We start from the raw sequence: 17,160 nt of genomic DNA, 5'->3' as shown, positions 1-17,160 counted from the left end.
TATAATCTCATATCCAAATAGTATCTCTCTAGGTCCGTCCAACGCACCCTGACTAGTTCTTCTATCCCACATGCCCGCCTCGGCGCCTGTGCCCTTTAGGTCCCACGCCCAGCGCCCACGCTTTCTCAGCTAATGTCTATGAACCCCAGCACCCATGCAACCAACTACTGCACACCTATCTAACGTCTGACCCGCTCGTACATCTATCATAGCCTAAAAAAAACAGTGCAAAGTGAGCACTCAAACCACGCTTCCTAACATAGAAATTTGGGACTAACCACTAAACCACCACACATTCCATAGTGTATAAAAATAAACAATAATTATATTTAAATAAATATCTTAATACTTATTTTAATGATATATAACAACCCTACCAAATCACGGGTAACTAGCTAGTAAATTACTTAAGGATACATGTGAGTTCGTATTAGCCTAGCCGGAGTTACATTACATGGGGGGCACAGGCACCAGCCGCGTTTCGGCTTTGTCACGCAGCCTAGGACGAGCACAGCGAGGCCTTTTGTTTCGCCAGCAGCTGGTTCAGCTTGCCGACCAGCTGCCGGTTGCTGCACATGTACTGCCGGAATGACGCTCGCAGGCTCTGGAGCGCGGCCACGTCGCTGTCGTTCGAGGGCGGGTTCAGCAGCGTCGAGAAGAGCTTCTGCCACAGATCAACGTTCCAGTACCTGCGATCCAACGACACCCAATTGCTCGCTCAGTTGCTTCGCACTAACACCAACCAGGCACGCACGACTCAAAAGGGAGAGATCGCATTGCACCTTTTAAACGGCTGTTTAGGTTGCCATTCGTAGCCTCCACCAATCCTGGGAACCTTCTTGACGTTCATGCCTGACCCGTGTAGCATCATGTGCACAACGACGCAGAGGCCGTATGTGTCGACCTATAGGCAGAAAATATCAGGGCATTGTACCAGATAACGGCATTTAGACTCCTAGAGATGAATGCAAAGGCTCTTGACCTGATAAGTCCAGTTTCTATGTTCTTGCATCTCGATGCATCTGAATCCTGAGGTTCCACAGTCCCCGTGGAACTCCGTGCAGGAGGGGAAAAGAGCCAGATCAATGCCACGGCCCCAATCAACAAGGCAGAGCCCCTGAAATGCAGATTCCATGAGCCTCATAAAAGGGGGCTGCCATACCTCTGGCGTGTTAGGACGGATATGCTGACCTGATTCCTCTCTACTCGTTTTTCACTTCGGAAATTGTCCTCTGTGATCTCTCCACTTTACATACCAAGAGAAGAATGACACTGATTAGTGAGCAACTAGATATCTCAAAATAAAACCAGTTGACAAAGGTAACATGTTGAGCGAGAACATGGGTAGGAAAGTCGAAGAACAGGCTATAATGCTAGATAGTACTGTTGTGCTTACCTTTTTAAGAGCTTCTATAAATGGACACATTAGAAATATTTCTTATGAGTTACCTTGGGTAAAAGGGGTCAAAATTATGCTTCCAAATGGAACGCCTGCTCTAACTACTTTGTGTTTGATATTATTGTCAAAAATCTTAGTTCTCAAAAGAACGGGAGACCAGAACATCAACATTCAGCTGAAAACTGAATACGAATATCAAAATGGGGATTCCCATTACTACTCTGAGGTAATGCAGATACAGTAAATCAGTATGTTTCTGCACCCACCAGGCCACCGATCCAACGCTTATGGGTTACGGCCAGCCAATAGAGCGATTATGAAGTTCATGCTTTCTTCATGGACAAACAACTCAAATACTTGCACCAATCAAATTATCTATCCTAGCTACAACAAAGTCCAGCATCTGATCTACTTGTAGTTGCAAGTATTTCAATATGTATGTGTAACTCATAAAGTAATGTCATCCTAAGAAACAAGACAAAAAGATACAGCCTTTGCAAACATGAATGGGAATAATGATACATCTACATCTGAGACTTGCGATCTGAACACTTAATATCAGAGAAAAGATTGCATGGTTATTACTGATACTGCTAAAGAGAGACATAAAGTGGTAACAGACTAACAGTAATGGCAATATGGTATAGCTACCTCGGGTAGCAAACAAGGATGTTGTCAGGTTTGAAATCACCATGGATTATGCCAACACTATGCAGTGTTTCCAGCATGTTCAGCATCTCTATGGTATAATACATGCATAGAACTTCATCCATGTATCGACCGACTACTAAGTGAGAATTTATGACATCCTGCAGAAGGCTTGAGTTATATCTCATTACATGTTAGCAACATCGACTGGTTGTAGTTACATATTCATTAAAATAGATAACCAACAAATAAAAATGGTTTTGGCAGAGCTGGTTTTGTGGATTTTTTTATGCATATAATGTAATTATTACCAGGAGAGTTCCATACGGCAGGTAATCACAAACTAACACACTGACATCAGAGAAGATATGCATTTCATGTGCGTAGCCAAAGCTTGGTCTCTGGAAGTAAACAATGTATATTATTAAATATTATTATGCTTTATGAAAGAATGTTAAGGCTGCTCTTGACATAAATTATGTACCTCGACATCAGATATACGCAGATCAAGTTGGCAATACATGTAAAATTCCAAAGTAAATGAGGGATTCTGAATCTGCATATAATGAACAGCGTTTAAAAGTGGACCGAACTATGAAAGGCGAGTTATTGAGGCAATGGAAACATGACTCACCTTCAAAGCAACCATTTCTTCCGCATTACTGTCAACAGTGGCTTTGTATACTTTAGCAAAAGCACCAGTGCCAGTAGATCCTTTGATTTGATACTTTCTACCACCTTGACACAAGGAATTGTAGTTGCATTTTGTAATAACAACATAAATAAACATTTTTAGGTAATTGAAGTGGGATTGACGAATAATATATAAAAATAATAAGTGTTTATTAGTGTCTCATAAAATGAAATGACATGGGGCATGGCCAAGTGTTAAGGCAGCGGGTTTTGGTCCCGTTACTCGAGGTTCGAATCCTTTGAAACAAAGAAGAGGATACATTTGTCAAATAATGTACTCATTGTAACTTGGGAGCATTAATCATTTAAGTAGTCAAATTAGGAACATGATTCAGAATGTACGGCAACATTCTGCAATACTGAAAAACAAAACAATTGCAGTTATACCTAACTTGATGCCCTTGTTTCTTAAAACATTCAACGAAGAAGTCAAAGGCACCTTTCCACAGTACACCTTGTTACTCTTATAATAGCCCTGTTAAGAATTTGTGCAACCATGATGAGTCTCGTAGCAGCACATCAGGGAACATACATGCTACTAGTGAACTTACAGAAAACTTCCTCAAGCCACCATTAATTTTCTCCAGTAAAGTATTCCTAGTAGAAGGAGACCATGGATCTATCACAGAAGGTTCATTCTTCTGTATGTTTGATGATTTGCACTGAAGGCAAGAGCAAACAAAATAGATCAAAGGAGGCATATTAATCCATTTGGATGACAGGTATTAGGCAACCATATGCATGAAAATAATACTATCTGAAACAATGGGCAATGATGAAAATTTCTAACAGAGTATGTTTGAAATAAAAAAATATAATAATATTTTGAATAAATATTTTAACAGGCCTATCGGTGCTATAAATTTTTACTGCTCCGTCTAAAAGGTAAAGGTAGCATGGCTCATTTTTCCTTTTATACTCCATAACAGTGCTTGATTTTCTAAAACTATTATGGCGCAGAGCGGTGCTCAGGAAGTAGGTGATGAAGGGATGGAATTGATTTGTCCTTGAGGCCAGAAATTTGAGGTGGGCTGCTGTTTTGGAGCAATAAAAAGAGACTGGAATCTTTCTTTCCAATTCATGGTCCATCCAAATAGGCCTGTCCAAACAACAAATTCTGATTCAGCCCAATTCATAGGATCCAAATGGAGGGGTCAACTGAAATATGTTGTCGCCAAACGCCAATTCAGCAACTGTCTTGCCCTGCAGCCCAAATTGTAGTGGCTTCTGAACATGTGCCCAAGAAATCATACAGTTACCAGTGTTAGCCTATTCCTGCCCTTTCCACAGAAAACCGCGACGCCTCTTCTCAATTGCCTTAATTAGCCATTTGGGCAAAGATCCATAGCAACCAGTTATCCTGCCTTGTTCATGAGAGAGGCCTTCCATCCAGGGAGGTTGTCTGCATTCTGCAACCTTGTCAACCAAGGGTAGTAAATCTGCTTTAGCAGGCTTGTGAATGGTGACTGGAAGACCAAGGTAGGTGCAAGGGAAATCACAGATGTGCAGCAGAGAATTTCAGAAGTGAGTGTTGTGTCTTCTTTCGAGCAGCGAATAGGAGTTGCAGAGCTTTTGACCATATTTGTCCTGAGATCTATGACATGACCAAAGATATCTAAGAGCTCCTTTATGATGATCAAATCACCTCTTGTAGGCCTTAGAAACAGGATAATGTCATCAGCATAAATGGAGATCCGGTGCTGAACATGCTGAACAGTAAGCCGCTGCAGGACCAAGAAACCGAGTTTAAGGCCTTCGAAAAATCAAGCTTGAGGAGAATGTGGGGTTATTTCATCCTGTATAAACAACTAGCCATCTGCTGGACAAGAAGAAAAATCACTCTGGTTAATGGACACCATGCTGGGCAGCAAGGGTGCCAAGTAACTGGCCATGACCATAGTACCCAATTTGGCAAAACTATGTATAAGGCTGATTGGCCAAAATTCCTTCAATTGAATAACACCCACCTTTTTTGGAAGAAGAGTGATAAAAACAGCATTCAGCAGATGAGCAGACAAAATCTAAAACATGGACATTCTGAATAGCTGAGAGAGACAAGAACACATCCTCTTTGATGATATGCCAACAAGAATTGTAAAAACAACCAGTGAATCCATCGAATCCTGGGGCCTTGTCTAAGGGCATATCTCTAATTGTTGCCCATACCTCGTCTTCTGAGAAAGTCTCATCTAAGGAAGCCGGAAGCGAGGTCGTGCTGCTGAATCTGGAGAGTCAAAAGATCAAAGGTGAAGTTCCTTGCTTCAGTCGACCCGAGCAGGTTTTCATAAAAATCAAGGGCAGCTTCCCGCTTATCCTCCTGCCAGGTAAAGATATGATCCTCAACTTGGAGTTTTTTCTTTTGGCAGCGGGCGTGCAAGTGGCAGAAGGTAGTATTGGCACCACCTTCTCATATACATAACACTCTAGGTCGCAGCCTAGCAATGGCACAGTCCAGAGAGGCCAAACCAAGACAGTGCAGTTCCTTCTCAGCCATTCTTCACTATGAGCAAGGTCTCGCGAGTCCCTAGCAATTTCCAGATGGACGTATCTCCTTGTCAACTACAAGCTGGGTCCTAATATTAGCAATCTTCTGCTGGCTCCATTTTTTTAAGGATTTGCTACGATGCTGCAGCTTGAGAAAGAGGCGCTCAACCGACAATTGGAAGATATGGCCATATGGGAGCCTCCCAGTTCAGATGCACAGCATAAAAAAAACTTGGGAGTTTGGTCCAAAAACTCTCAAAGTGGAAGTGGCGCTTTCCCTGAGTGCTGACCTTGGAGCCCCAAGATGAGTAGGCACTGATCCGACACCCCTGAGGCAGCGCTCTGCAAAATTGCATCAGGAAAAAATCCTTCTCAATCATTGCTGCAAAAGGCACTGTCCAGCCTTACTAGAATTGGGCTCAAGCTTTCACCAGACCAAGTATACTTTTGTCTCAACAAAGGAATATCTTTAAGCTCTGAATCATCCAAGAACAGCCAGAACCGACCCATTATAGCTCTGTTGTTGAGGTTGTTAATGTTATTGTTTGCCACTTGATATCAAATTTAAATTTCCTGCTACACTTCATGGACCAGAGAAAAGGGACTGAAAATTCCACAGCTCTTGCCAGAAAAGGATTTCTCGATATCTTCTTGAGGACCATATACGCCTGTGAACCACCAATTACAGCCTTCTTCAACGAATTGGACTAACTACTGAAAAGACATCAACATGGGAGGCTATTGCTTGGCACACATAACTCTTCCAAGCAATCAGGATCCCTCCATGCGTGCAACTCGCCGGCAGGGCCACAAACTTATCATAATCAGAGCCAAAAAAACAAGTAAAAAATCTGCCAACTTATAGATGCAACCTTGGTCTTTGGTTTCCTGGAGGCAAACCACATCAGCCCTGGCGGAGAGGATAACATCCCGAACTGAATTACACCACACTGTACTAAGACCATGGGCGTTCCAAACTAGGCTTGCAGAAGGATTCAAGAGGAAATATATTTTGAACCGCCACCAAACAGGCCCAATCAGAAAACTAACAAGAATTCCGCATAGCAGACCTCTTCACTCTCACCAACCTTCATGTAAATTTGAGGCCTTCGAGCATGCGCACAAAGCAGTATGTGCCGAAGGGTGTGATGAAACTTGTTTTCGCCTTGTCTTCCTTCTTCATGTAAATTTGGTGATAGCCCGAAAAGCAATCGAGCAGAGACATTACTTCACATCCTGTTGCGGAATCAACGATTTTGTCGATTCTTGGCAAAGGGAAATTGTCCTTTGGACAGACTTTATTGAGATTGGTGAAGTCTATGCACATTCTCCATTTTCCATTTTTATTTTGTACCATCACAACATTAAGCCAAGTGGGGTAATCGATGGGTTCGATGAATTTTGCTTCCAGTAGGCGATGGACTTCTGCCTTCGCTGCTTCGGTTTTTTCGTCAAACATTTTCGTAGTTTTTGTTTCTTGGGGCGTACAGCAGGATCAATGTCCATGTTGTGCTCAATGATGGTACGACTGACGCCGACAAGGTCTAGGGCGGACCATGCAAAGATGTCCTTATTGCGGTTGAGACAAGAGAGAAGTCTTTCCTCTTCTACTGCCAAGAGGTCCTCGCTGATCAAGATTGTTTGCTTGGGGGTGGCTGAGTCCAGGGGGACTGTTTTTACTCCCTTGTTACTCTGCAGTTGTGCGTTGATCTTTTTCCCTTTGTTTGGGCGAGGGCTGCCGGAGTCTTCGCGCTCGGATGAGAGGCAATGCACATTGCGCTGGCTGGGGACGAAATTTCTTTCTATGTTCCTGGCAAGCTGTTGATCTCCATATATGGTAATTGCACCCTGGGGCCTGGGATTTTCATGCATAGGTATAGTCCGTGTATGAATGCCTCTGGTTTATTAATGGATCCTCGCCCCATGATGGCGTTGTAGGGGTAGACCATATCGAATATGTCGAAGGTGAACTGCTCACTTCTCGCGTTTGGCACAGTGCCGAATGACAGTGGTAGCTTGATTTTGCCGAGTGAAAATGTTCCTTTTCCTCCGAAGCCATATAGAGGGTTATCTGCTGGCTTGAGTAGGCTGTGACTTATGCCCATTTGATCGAAGGCGTGTAAGAAAATGATGTATGCCTGACTACCGTTGTCAACAAGTACTTTGTGCAAAATCCATCCTGCTAGTTTGCGATTTATCACCATCACATCGGCGTGGGGTGCACTGCGGAGATCGACATCCCTTGCATCGAAGGTGAGTGGTACATGGGACCACTTTGTTTGAACAACATGTCCGGTGAGGGCGACATGATTGACACTTCGATAGTGGTCTTTCTTCTGCCGTTTTGTGTCGAATTCGGAGTTGGATCCTCCGGTAGTCATGTGGATTACCCCTCGAAAGGGTTAATCGGCGAAGTCCTCTTGCTTCGGTGGGGGTGGGGGTGGTAATGGTTGGTTTGGATGTTGTGGAGGTGGAGGCGGTAGAGCTAGGATTTCTTCGTGTTGAAGTCTCTGTTGTTGCGGGTATATATTATGGTTTTGCTGGTGAGGATGGAAATGTTCATTGTGGAATTGGTGCTGGTTGTACTGATGGGGATGATAGGTGTGGGCGACGAGTCTCTGGTTGTCAATCGGTGGTTCCTAGCCATTCGATCCTTTGTTGCGTTAGTTTTGGGGCAGTCCCTGGTTGGGTGTGCCGAGTCTTCACCGTGGAAAAGACAATAGAATCTTCGTTGCCGCTAGCCTCGGCCTCTGCCTCTGGTTGCATTACCGATGCGACCTTGCTGCGGAGGGTAATCGTGACGACGAGCGGTGACTCCAATCTGTTGATTTGCGATGTTGTGCACCTGGGACTGGGTGCGGTCTTGCCGGCTTGAGTCCGGTTGCGAAGCCCTGACCCATGTCCTGCTGGACTGCGGAGCGTCCTTGGGCTTTCGTTGAGACTCGATTTTTCTTTGATGGAGTTCTTCTGACCGGGCGTACTTTTCGAAGAGCTGATATAATTCCTGCAAGTTTTTGGGTGGGTCCCTTATGCAGTGACTGTATAAAACACCTGCACGAAGGCCGCTAATTGCATGGTGAATAGCTATATGGTCATCAACCGAAGGCAGCTGTGACTTTAACAGGAGAAATTTCTTGTAGTATTCTCGAAGGGTTTCTTTCTCCTGCTGCCTGCAGAGTGATAACTCTGCCAGAGCGTCTGTCTCAGGTCTGTACCCTTGAAATTTTAACAAGAACTTGTCGCGAAGTGTTTTCCATGAGTCGATTGACAATGGAGGCAGTCTCGTGTACCATGTGAGGGCTGGGCCTTCGAGAGCTATGATGAAAATTTTGGCCATGGTGACGTCATCTTCTCCAGATGATGCAACCGCGACTTGGTAGCTCATGATATATTGTGTCGGGTCGATATTGTCGTTGTACTTCGGGTAGGTACCTGCCCTTTAGTTTTGGGGCCAAGATGAGGCTTGGAACTGTGGAGCGAGAGGGCTTCGTTCATCAAGGTAATTTAGTCCATGAAAGGTAGCTGGGGCCCGGACTGGCATGCGGAAACGGTGGCCAGGGTCCTGCCGCTGGTGGATGGGGTCTTCGCCTTGCATTTCTGCAATCTGTTGTTCCAGTTCTTTGGCTTTCTGCTCCTCATCTAGGATCATCTGACTGACCTTGACCTGCATGGTGATGCGCTGGCGCTTGGCTGCGAGTATTTCCTTTTGCTTCTGTAAGTGGTTGTTTTTTATGCGGAGTGCATGCAACTTGAGCTGGTCCTCGGCTGAGATGCCCAGGACTTCGCCGTCCTCGATGATATTGTCAGCTTCCGGTGGGGTGAAACCTGGCGGGGGGTCCCGAGATAGTCCCTCAGAGCTGCATGTGCGAATGGTGCCCTCTGGTGTGGGCGGATTCTCCTGGCGGTGTCGCTTGTTGTTGACTGCTCCATCCTCGAGGGCCTCATGAGGGACATCGCCAACCAGGCCTGCTTTGCCCTTCTTCTCAGCGAGAAGATCCGCCTTTGCTGCGTCGTCCAGGGAGGTGGTAGCCTTCGAAGCTGCTTTCTTGGGAGCCATCACGGGAAAGGTTTGTCGGAGCACGAACGGTGGGCGCCAAACGTTGGAACTCACTGACACTTGGTCAAGTGGGTCCAAACAATGAGATATGAAAATGCTTTGATGCTTAACAACTCAATGGTTTAGAGCAACAATGTAGTTCGGCATGTCCCGTCAAGGTACAGTGCAGGGGTATTTATAGGTAACCATGACGGCGGTCTCACCCCTATAAGTACAATTATGCCCCTGGTTACCTACGTCATCCCCAGAATATTCCCCCCTCAGGGGTCATTATAGATCATTACAGTATGGTTAAGTACAACCCGGACTGACACACCATCAATCCTACCCTAGACTGGGGTTTACACGTGGGGCCACACAATCCAGCATGACGCCGCATGGGCCCGCTTCGTTGACATGCGCGAGTAGTGGCTGCAGCCTTCGTCTTAGGGCGCCTGGTCTTCGGATCATGGCCTCCGCCTGTCCTGATTGATCCATCCGTCCCAAAGCCTTCGCTTGATTGAGGTAGACTCTGCTCTCCAACTGTCGTGACATGTTCTGTTTACGTTATAAATGAACTGAGCGAGGGGGGCGGGCCGCCTTCGCTCCAACGCTTCCACCCAAGAAATGGCAGCAAAAGGCAGTGAGGTGTGCATCAGAAAGGGGTTATCAAATAACTAGCTGTAATTATCTTGAGCTGACTGGTTATCTTCTCCATAGCAGAGAGGCCCAAGCTATGAATCACTTGCTCTCTTCTGCACATCAGAGACCACTGGCCCTAGAGAGCATGGACCAGCACCAACCACATGTCTGCTTCGATGTGGTAGTGATCCTGAGGGAGGCGTCTTAGACTGTCTCTTTTTTATGACGATTTGGGGAAGGAGCTTCACTACAGGCTTTGTTACCTTATCCAGAAGCTTGTCCCGCGTAGTCAGGGACAGTGTCATGATGATTGGATCCGACAAACATAAAAGTGTAATGCTCAACAGACCCATGAGCTATTCTATGATCAGCATACTCATGGATACAAAGAAATACTGAGGTTTGATAAATACACAAGTATGGTGCTCAACATGTAGGCTGAAAACTACTAAATCATAGCATGTGGTTACGCTACCTGTTCTTCCGCATCTGCTTCTTCTAAAATATTCTCCAGATGTTTTAGAAATGTCAAGTGCATCTTCTTCAAATTATCAAGGGGCTCTGCTTTCCTAGTTAAGCCACAGACCATATTTTAACATCACATGGACGTGTGAATATCAGGTTGTATATGCTTAAAAAGAGTAGAATTTCAAGTGGAAATTATTTTCCACTCACACTAACCTAGAAATACCGATTCCATACACCTTATCAGCCTCAACCAATTTCCCATGAGCAATTAGATATTGTGCATATGAGTCATACAATAGTGCATGCTCCTGAAACATTCCTTTCTCCTCCAGCTGGTTGTAAACACTGGGGAAGTCCTCAATTGCATCTGCCTAAAACGCAAGAATCACAAAAGACCCCAAAAAGATAAGGAAAATAATAAACAACAACCCAGGAGGAATGGTATCAGAAATGATATATAAAATCAATCAGGTTACATAGAGGATCCAAATCTTGAGCAACCGTGGATCAGTGGAGTATTGGTAGTCATCCCCATATTTTGCAATGCATTCAGTCAAGTAATGCTTGAGCCTGTCTAAGGCTGTCGTGTCATACTGAGGCCCTGTTCCGAGCTCATCCATGGCCCTGCTAATAGACCTAAATAGAAAACCAGAAACCGATATTAGCAACCCAAACCAAGGTTAACAAAACCGAGGATAATCACCGGTAAACCGAGCGGTTTACCGAACACGCCGAGGCGCGGTATCGGTTTTCCACCGGTTTAATTTCAAATTTCGGCCAAAACTTGAAAATTTTGAAGAAAAAAAATTATAAAATGGGGAAAATTATGATAAAAACTACATCCTCTCATGAGTCATATGATATATAAGATATTCAAATTTAGTCTCGTTTAGCCCATTAAAAATAGAAAACTTTTAGACCCGTTACCACAGATCTGCTAAGCCGACGGCTAACCACCTCAAGTCGGCGATAAACCGTCCGTTTGCTTGGGTAAACCGCCTGTCGTTGTTTGGACCCGAGGACCTAACCAACCAGTGAAATAATGCTGCGTGCTCCTAACTCAGATGGTGATGCAAGTTGACACAAGTCTTTTATCATGGTTCGAGCAAGAAGAGGTCCTGCTTCCAGTAGAGGGGGATGAGACTTAGGTAGTGTTTGGTTGAGGAGCCAAGTAGAACGGAACCGTTCCATCCCTGATTCTAGGAACGGGGCCGCTCTGTTCTGTGTTTGGTAATCTGGAATGGAGCGGCTCTGTTTTTTGTTTGGTTGCAGAGTGAACGGAACGAAGCGTGACTGTGCGAGCGGGCTGGGAACGGAGCGGCTCCGTCCGGTTGATTTTTTGGAGCGGGATGGTTCCGGATATGAGGAGAATATTCCCTAATTGGAGCCACTCCGTTCTAGTTACTTTGTAACCAAACAACAACAAAACTGGGACAGAACGGCTCCGTTCTACTTGGCTCTTCAACCAAACACTACCTTATATTACTTGCACATAAGTGCTTGTAGTAGAGAATACAACTTGAGCGGGAGAGAGAACGATCCCAAGTCCCTGGATTGATTGAGGAAAGTGTCAATACCGTGGTGGAGGAGAAAACGGGGAAGTGTTCGTCTGCCCTCCTGAAGCCATAGGCTATCCTATTTATAGCCTCAGAAGGGGTTGCCCGGAGTACTGGAGGTGGCCGCACACTGTGAGGAGGTGTCACTGTGGTCCTGTAGACGGTATGGTCTAGAGTTATGACCTTGTACTTGTTGTTGACTTGTGCATGCTTGATTTCTGCTGAGAGCCGAGGCCAGGGCCGAGGGTTCGATCACGTATCCAAGCCCTCCTGGCGAGGGGGTTGCTCATACTGTAGTGGTTGACACAGTACCAAGTATGGGAAAAGCCCTTTAAGTAGTGTGTAGGGATGAAAACGGTCGGAAACAGACGGTAAACACTAAAACCATTAATGTTTTCATATTTTTTATCAGAAATAAAATCGAAAACGGTAACTCCGGAAACGGAAACAATATCGGTATTTCAGAAACATCGGAAACGAAAGTTCGGTGCGGAAAATACACTGGTAACGGTCGAAATCTAAAATATGATCGGTAAACATATCAAACTTCACAATACAACAAAGTTGGCAAAAGATCACAAAGACCACAAGTTCACAATTCATGATATAACAAGTTCACAATATAAAAGTTCATAAAGATCACAAGTTCACAGACTCAAAGTTCACAATTCACAATATCCACTCGATTTAGCTGACATGGCATGCTTACTCATGAAATATTTTTTCCTCACATAAAGAGTTTTTTCACAGCCTCACAGGAAAACCCTAAAATCTAGTGTGTGGAAAAGACAGACTGTCGGCTCTCTATCATTATATATTACTAATACATAACATGTGCATAGAAAAGGGTGGATTCGTTCGAGAGACCAAATCGTTAATCTCAACAGCCTTCCAACGCCATCTATCCAAAAAAAATCTTAAGGCGTCCAAAAAATACAAAAATAAGTAATCTTTATCCAGAGACGTACAGGCGATGCCAAAAAATCACATGCCGGAAAATTCCGAAAAAAATTCCGAGACACAATTCCGGAAAATTCTGAGACACAAATCCGGTAATTTCCGACAAAACCGGTAACCGAAGGAAACGGTCGGTAAAACACCACGCCGATTCCGATACCGATTCTGATAGAAAATTCCAAAAACCGATTCCGTTTTTGAAAAAATACTGTTACCGGTGAATCCGATCGAAAAATTTCGAAATCGGTTTCCAGAATACCGAAAAATTCCGAAACCGTTTTCATCCCGAGTAGTGTGTCAGTTCTGCAGTGTCTGATGACGTTGGGCGCCTTCCCGTTGCAGATATCGAGGTCAGAGCCGAGCTCGGGCGAGGTGGTAGTCCGTCCGAGATCGCGACTGAGCCCATTCTGAGATTCGAAAACGTGTGCCACAGTTGAAGGAGTGGCCTCCTGCGGGGTTCATGGGGAGTAGGTAGCCGAGACCGGGCTCGAGCGAGCCGAGTTTATCCCGAGGCCGAGTTCTACTTCGGGCGAAACGAAGTTTACGCCCGAGGGCTAGCCTGTACCCTTGTCGTATTGTATGTCCCGTCAGGAGTTGGCAGACGGCGTACAGGAACAGTGGTCGCATGCGTAATCATAGTTGGTGAATCTTTGACTAGACTGTGGTCTTGTTACTCCTGCACACCTGCAGCCCTATGTGGGTTAGGTATGCGCATTGAATGTTGTTGTCCCCGGCAGACTTCAGCTGAGTCTCGCCCTGGGTTTTGTCTCCCTTACCCGAGGTGGGCTCGGGCGAGGCGGAGACTGTCGTTCTGGGGTGAGGGGACCTCGACCGGGACGAGGATTCTCTCGAGAACACACCCCGTCCGAGGACAGGCTCGGGCGAGGCGGAGTCTGTGGAGACCCCTGAGGGGGGCCTTGGGCGAAGCGCGGCTTACGATCCTTCGTACCTTGATGGTGTTTTTAGTGGTTAAGTGTGTTTTAGGGGTGTAATCTGAGTACGCCTAATTACCACACCCGACACCGCCTGTTTTCACCGGAAAACCGGATTTAATGACATGATTGAGTTCTAGTTTAATCATTTAGTGCCCAGATTTGGTTTTGTGATGTTTAGGGTTTTAGATTTTTTTTACATCATCAAAAGTTAGGTGTATTGTAGCCTACTAGTTATATATTAGTACTATTAATATATAGTTATATATGTTAGTATTTAGTTATATATATGTTAGTATTGTTAATATATGTGTAGTGTGTAGGTCCATTTGTTCGTGTTAATACATAGTTCTATGCTAAGACCTAACTCATTTGCTTGTGTCATGTTAATATTTAGTTATTGTCAGATGGTTTATGTTTTTGTTAGTAAATATGTTTCGATGTTTTATGTTAATATGCCATTTGCTACAAGTTATATGTTTTTATTCTACTCTTGTTACATGATATTATGTCTTCTTATTTATAGGAGGCATGTCGGACATTGTCTAGGAGCATGGAGAGAAGGTTAGCACGGGTTTCAAGAGAAAATATTGTAGAGAAACTAAGAGCGGAGGGGGTGGTACACGTTTGAAGGAGCATCTCGCACATAAAAAAGATCATCAAATCGAAGGGGGAAGAAGAGGGACATCTCGCACATAGGGGGTGGTACCCGTTTCGACCATTCTATGTTGTTGTCGAGATGCATGTATATGTAACTACAAGCAGATCGGTGTGTTATTTTTGCTTCGACAATAGGTATTTATTTATCGTTCTTGTTTTATCGCTAATGTATCTCATATCATTGTATAGGACTACGTATACGGAATGGGCCCATACCAGGATCCTTCCAACATGCCTGAATACTATGACTCGAGCTGAATAAAGAGTATTGTGAAACAAGTAGACATATGTATCGTGGCCTCGTGGGAGAACTCTAAAAGAACTTGTATAATTGTATTTGAGTATTGTGCCATCCGATGGTTGTTTGTTGCATGAGAATTGAAGTTTGTGGTTGCATATGTATGTTGAATATCATTTTGGTGAACATATGTTGTGTGAGTCAGTTAGTATTTACTATGCAACGTGAATTGAGCAAATTACAAATGAACTCTGCCAAAATTTTCCATTTTTCCCTGAAAACAAAAAAATGATTCATATGGGTGGTTTACCAGCGGCATTGGGTGGTTTACCGCCGGTTTTTCGCCGTAAAACCATTTTGAATTTGTTCAAATTTGACATGGGCAAACCGGTTGATTTTGTCGGTTTTCACCGGTTTACCCATTACCCGTGGGTAGCAGTTTTCTCCAAAAACGGTTTGGTTATCCTTGACCCAAACACATGTCTAAGCTCATTCCATTATGTACATGGATTTTTAGAAGAGGAAAATCAGACCTATAAGCAGCCTAATTAAGACCGAAATCAAGGTCTCACACATGGCAGCCTCGCAAGAATTTGAATAAGAAATCAACATATACTAGTGCATCCCAGTTCAATCCCACAGGGGTACTGGTAGGCATGAGTAACCAGACCCTGAATCGCGGAGGTAGAGCCGCGCAAGCTAAACTAAACGTCCAAATTGCACATGCTTTACATTCAATCAAACGGCGGAACCTTCAGACACGCACAAGCACACGCACGGACGCACCGCACCCGTGCACTAAGCGAGCTCCCACACGGATTCGCACACGCTAAATGAATCCAAGTAACAGAGGCATATCTCGAGGTAGATTCGAGATTACCTGAGGTACGGGAGGATGGGGTCCGAGGGCGGCGAGGCCACCTCCCACGAAAACCTAGGCGACTTCGGGAGCGGGCTACAGGCGGCCCCCTGCGCCGCGGCCGGAGTGCGGTCCAGGATCACCATGCCCCGATACAGAGAGCCTCTCCCCTCTCGGACGAACCCTGCGGCGATCGCCGGCGACGAGCAGCTCTGCAATTTGCTCTCGCGCGTGTGTGAGGCTGAGCCGTGGACAGCACTGGAGGGCAAATATTTGGCACCCAAAAAATTTGAAAAAGAATCGCCCCGCAGCTAAGTGGCCAGTGCCCACTCGTCAGGACCCAAATATTTCCCCTACTACTTTAGACTGTATGCAGTAGTGTCCTTTAAATTTTTTCCCCTAAATGTTACTATATAGTCACGTCAGCAAGATTCACTCTCCTATATTCACTTATCCCGCAACTATTCTCCCTAAAAATTCTCATATATATATCCCTCTACTCATTAAATATACATTTCCATATAACTAACATAACCAAATTCATTTTCTTTTTCCTTTTTTCCTTTTCACACGTCCGGCATGTTGCGATGTTATAAATTTATAAAAAAAATATATTTATTTTTTTACAAATTATGCATAATATACAAAACAAACATTTGAGTTAAAATTTATTTCGAAATTGCATACAAAACTTCACAATTGTGCGTCGTCATAATTATTGAGAAACATTGCGATGTAAAAAATTGAACCAAGCTTACGTTGGAAGCAGACACCGACCATTCGTACGCAGGAAGCCACGGTTGGCTTCCAACGAAAGCCACGAGCTTTCCCCTGAAGCCACATTGATCTCGCCTATATATATGCATACTTTCTCTTCGCATATGTAGCCACAACGAACACAACTCCAGCAAGTTAGCCATTGTTCGGTATGTCTCACTGGCATAGGGAAGATGATTCCGATTCGAGTGATAGTGAGGACGACACACTTTTGCTTGTCAATCTTCTTACCCTCAACATTGAGGCTAAACGCCATCTCCGACGATGTTCCGGTATACCTCGCCGCATCATTCACAGGGATCATTTTGCTGGAGAAAATCTCATCCAGCATCACTACTTCGGCCCGAACCCAGTGTATCCACCCACGTGTTTCGTAGAAGGTACGCACTTCAAATTATTGTAATATGTTATGACATTATCATTGTATTCACAATGAACCTATTAAATTTTATAGGTTCGGCATGAGTAGGCCGTTGTTCATCCGCATTATGGAAGGACTGCAACAGCAGGATAGTTACTTTACGCAACGGGTGGACGCAACAGGCATGCTAGGACTCGGGCCCCTACAAAAAGTATGTGCGGCAATGCGGATACTTGGTTATGGGTTACCTACTGATGCGGTAGACGAGTACATTCAAATTGGGGAGTCAACCGCTAGGGAATGCCTTCATCATTTTTGTCGCGCAATCATTGCATATTTTAGTGGGTGGTATCTACGAACTCCTAATCAAGCTGACATAGCACACATCATGCACAATAGCGAGGCTAGGGGTTTTCCTGGAATGTTGGGTTCCATAGATTGCATGCATTA

The 17,160-nt window shown here is 44.6% G+C and overlaps 1 protein-coding gene across 2 annotated transcripts; it reads right to left on the bottom strand.

Moving 5' to 3' along the window:
- Nucleotides 1–275: 275 nt before the first annotated feature.
- On the bottom strand, nucleotides 276–15,909 carry LOC100194273 (Mitotic checkpoint serine/threonine-protein kinase BUB1). Of its 2 annotated transcripts, XM_008652733.3 has the most exons (14): nucleotides 15,594–15,909; nucleotides 10,847–11,006; nucleotides 10,584–10,741; nucleotides 10,378–10,471; nucleotides 3,292–3,402; nucleotides 3,128–3,215; nucleotides 2,682–2,785; nucleotides 2,532–2,603; nucleotides 2,359–2,448; nucleotides 2,051–2,208; nucleotides 1,192–1,246; nucleotides 983–1,117; nucleotides 783–904; nucleotides 304–689 (listed from the first exon to the last, which is right to left on the bottom strand). In XM_008652733.3, the coding sequence occupies exons 1-14, from the start codon at nucleotides 15,716–15,718 to the stop codon at nucleotides 500–502; spliced, it is 1,662 nt and encodes a 553-aa protein (XP_008650955.1). In that variant the 5' UTR covers nucleotides 15,719–15,909; the 3' UTR covers nucleotides 304–499. The 2 variants fall into 2 exon arrangements, with proteins under 2 accessions (NP_001132784.1, XP_008650955.1); NM_001139312.1 differs by lacking the exons at nucleotides 10,378–10,471; nucleotides 10,584–10,741 and having other exon boundaries at nucleotides 276–689; nucleotides 15,594–15,870.
- Nucleotides 15,910–17,160: the final 1,251 nt, after the last annotated feature.

The sequence above is a fragment of the Zea mays genome, chromosome 7, assembly GCF_902167145.1.
Source record: "Zea mays cultivar B73 chromosome 7, Zm-B73-REFERENCE-NAM-5.0, whole genome shotgun sequence".
NCBI classification, from domain to species: Eukaryota; Viridiplantae; Streptophyta; class Magnoliopsida; order Poales; family Poaceae; genus Zea; species Zea mays.
The sequence above is the reverse complement of the archived record's forward strand: the minus strand, read 5'-3'. Positions and strand labels throughout refer to the sequence as shown.

Bases quoted from the DNA above. Each gene is read 5' to 3' on its own strand.
- LOC100194273 (XM_008652733.3), bottom strand. From the start codon at position 15,718: ATGGTGATCCTGGACCGCACTCCGGCCGCGGCGCAGGGGGCCGCCTGT. The intron at 2,449-2,531 runs GTACATAATTTA...GTTTACTTCCAG, and splicing joins TGCGTATATCTGATGTCGAG to AGACCAAGCTTTGGCTACGC. The intron at 1,247-2,050 runs GTAGCTATACCA...TGGTATGTAAAG, and splicing joins ATCCTTGTTTGCTACCCGAG to TGGAGAGATCACAGAGGACA.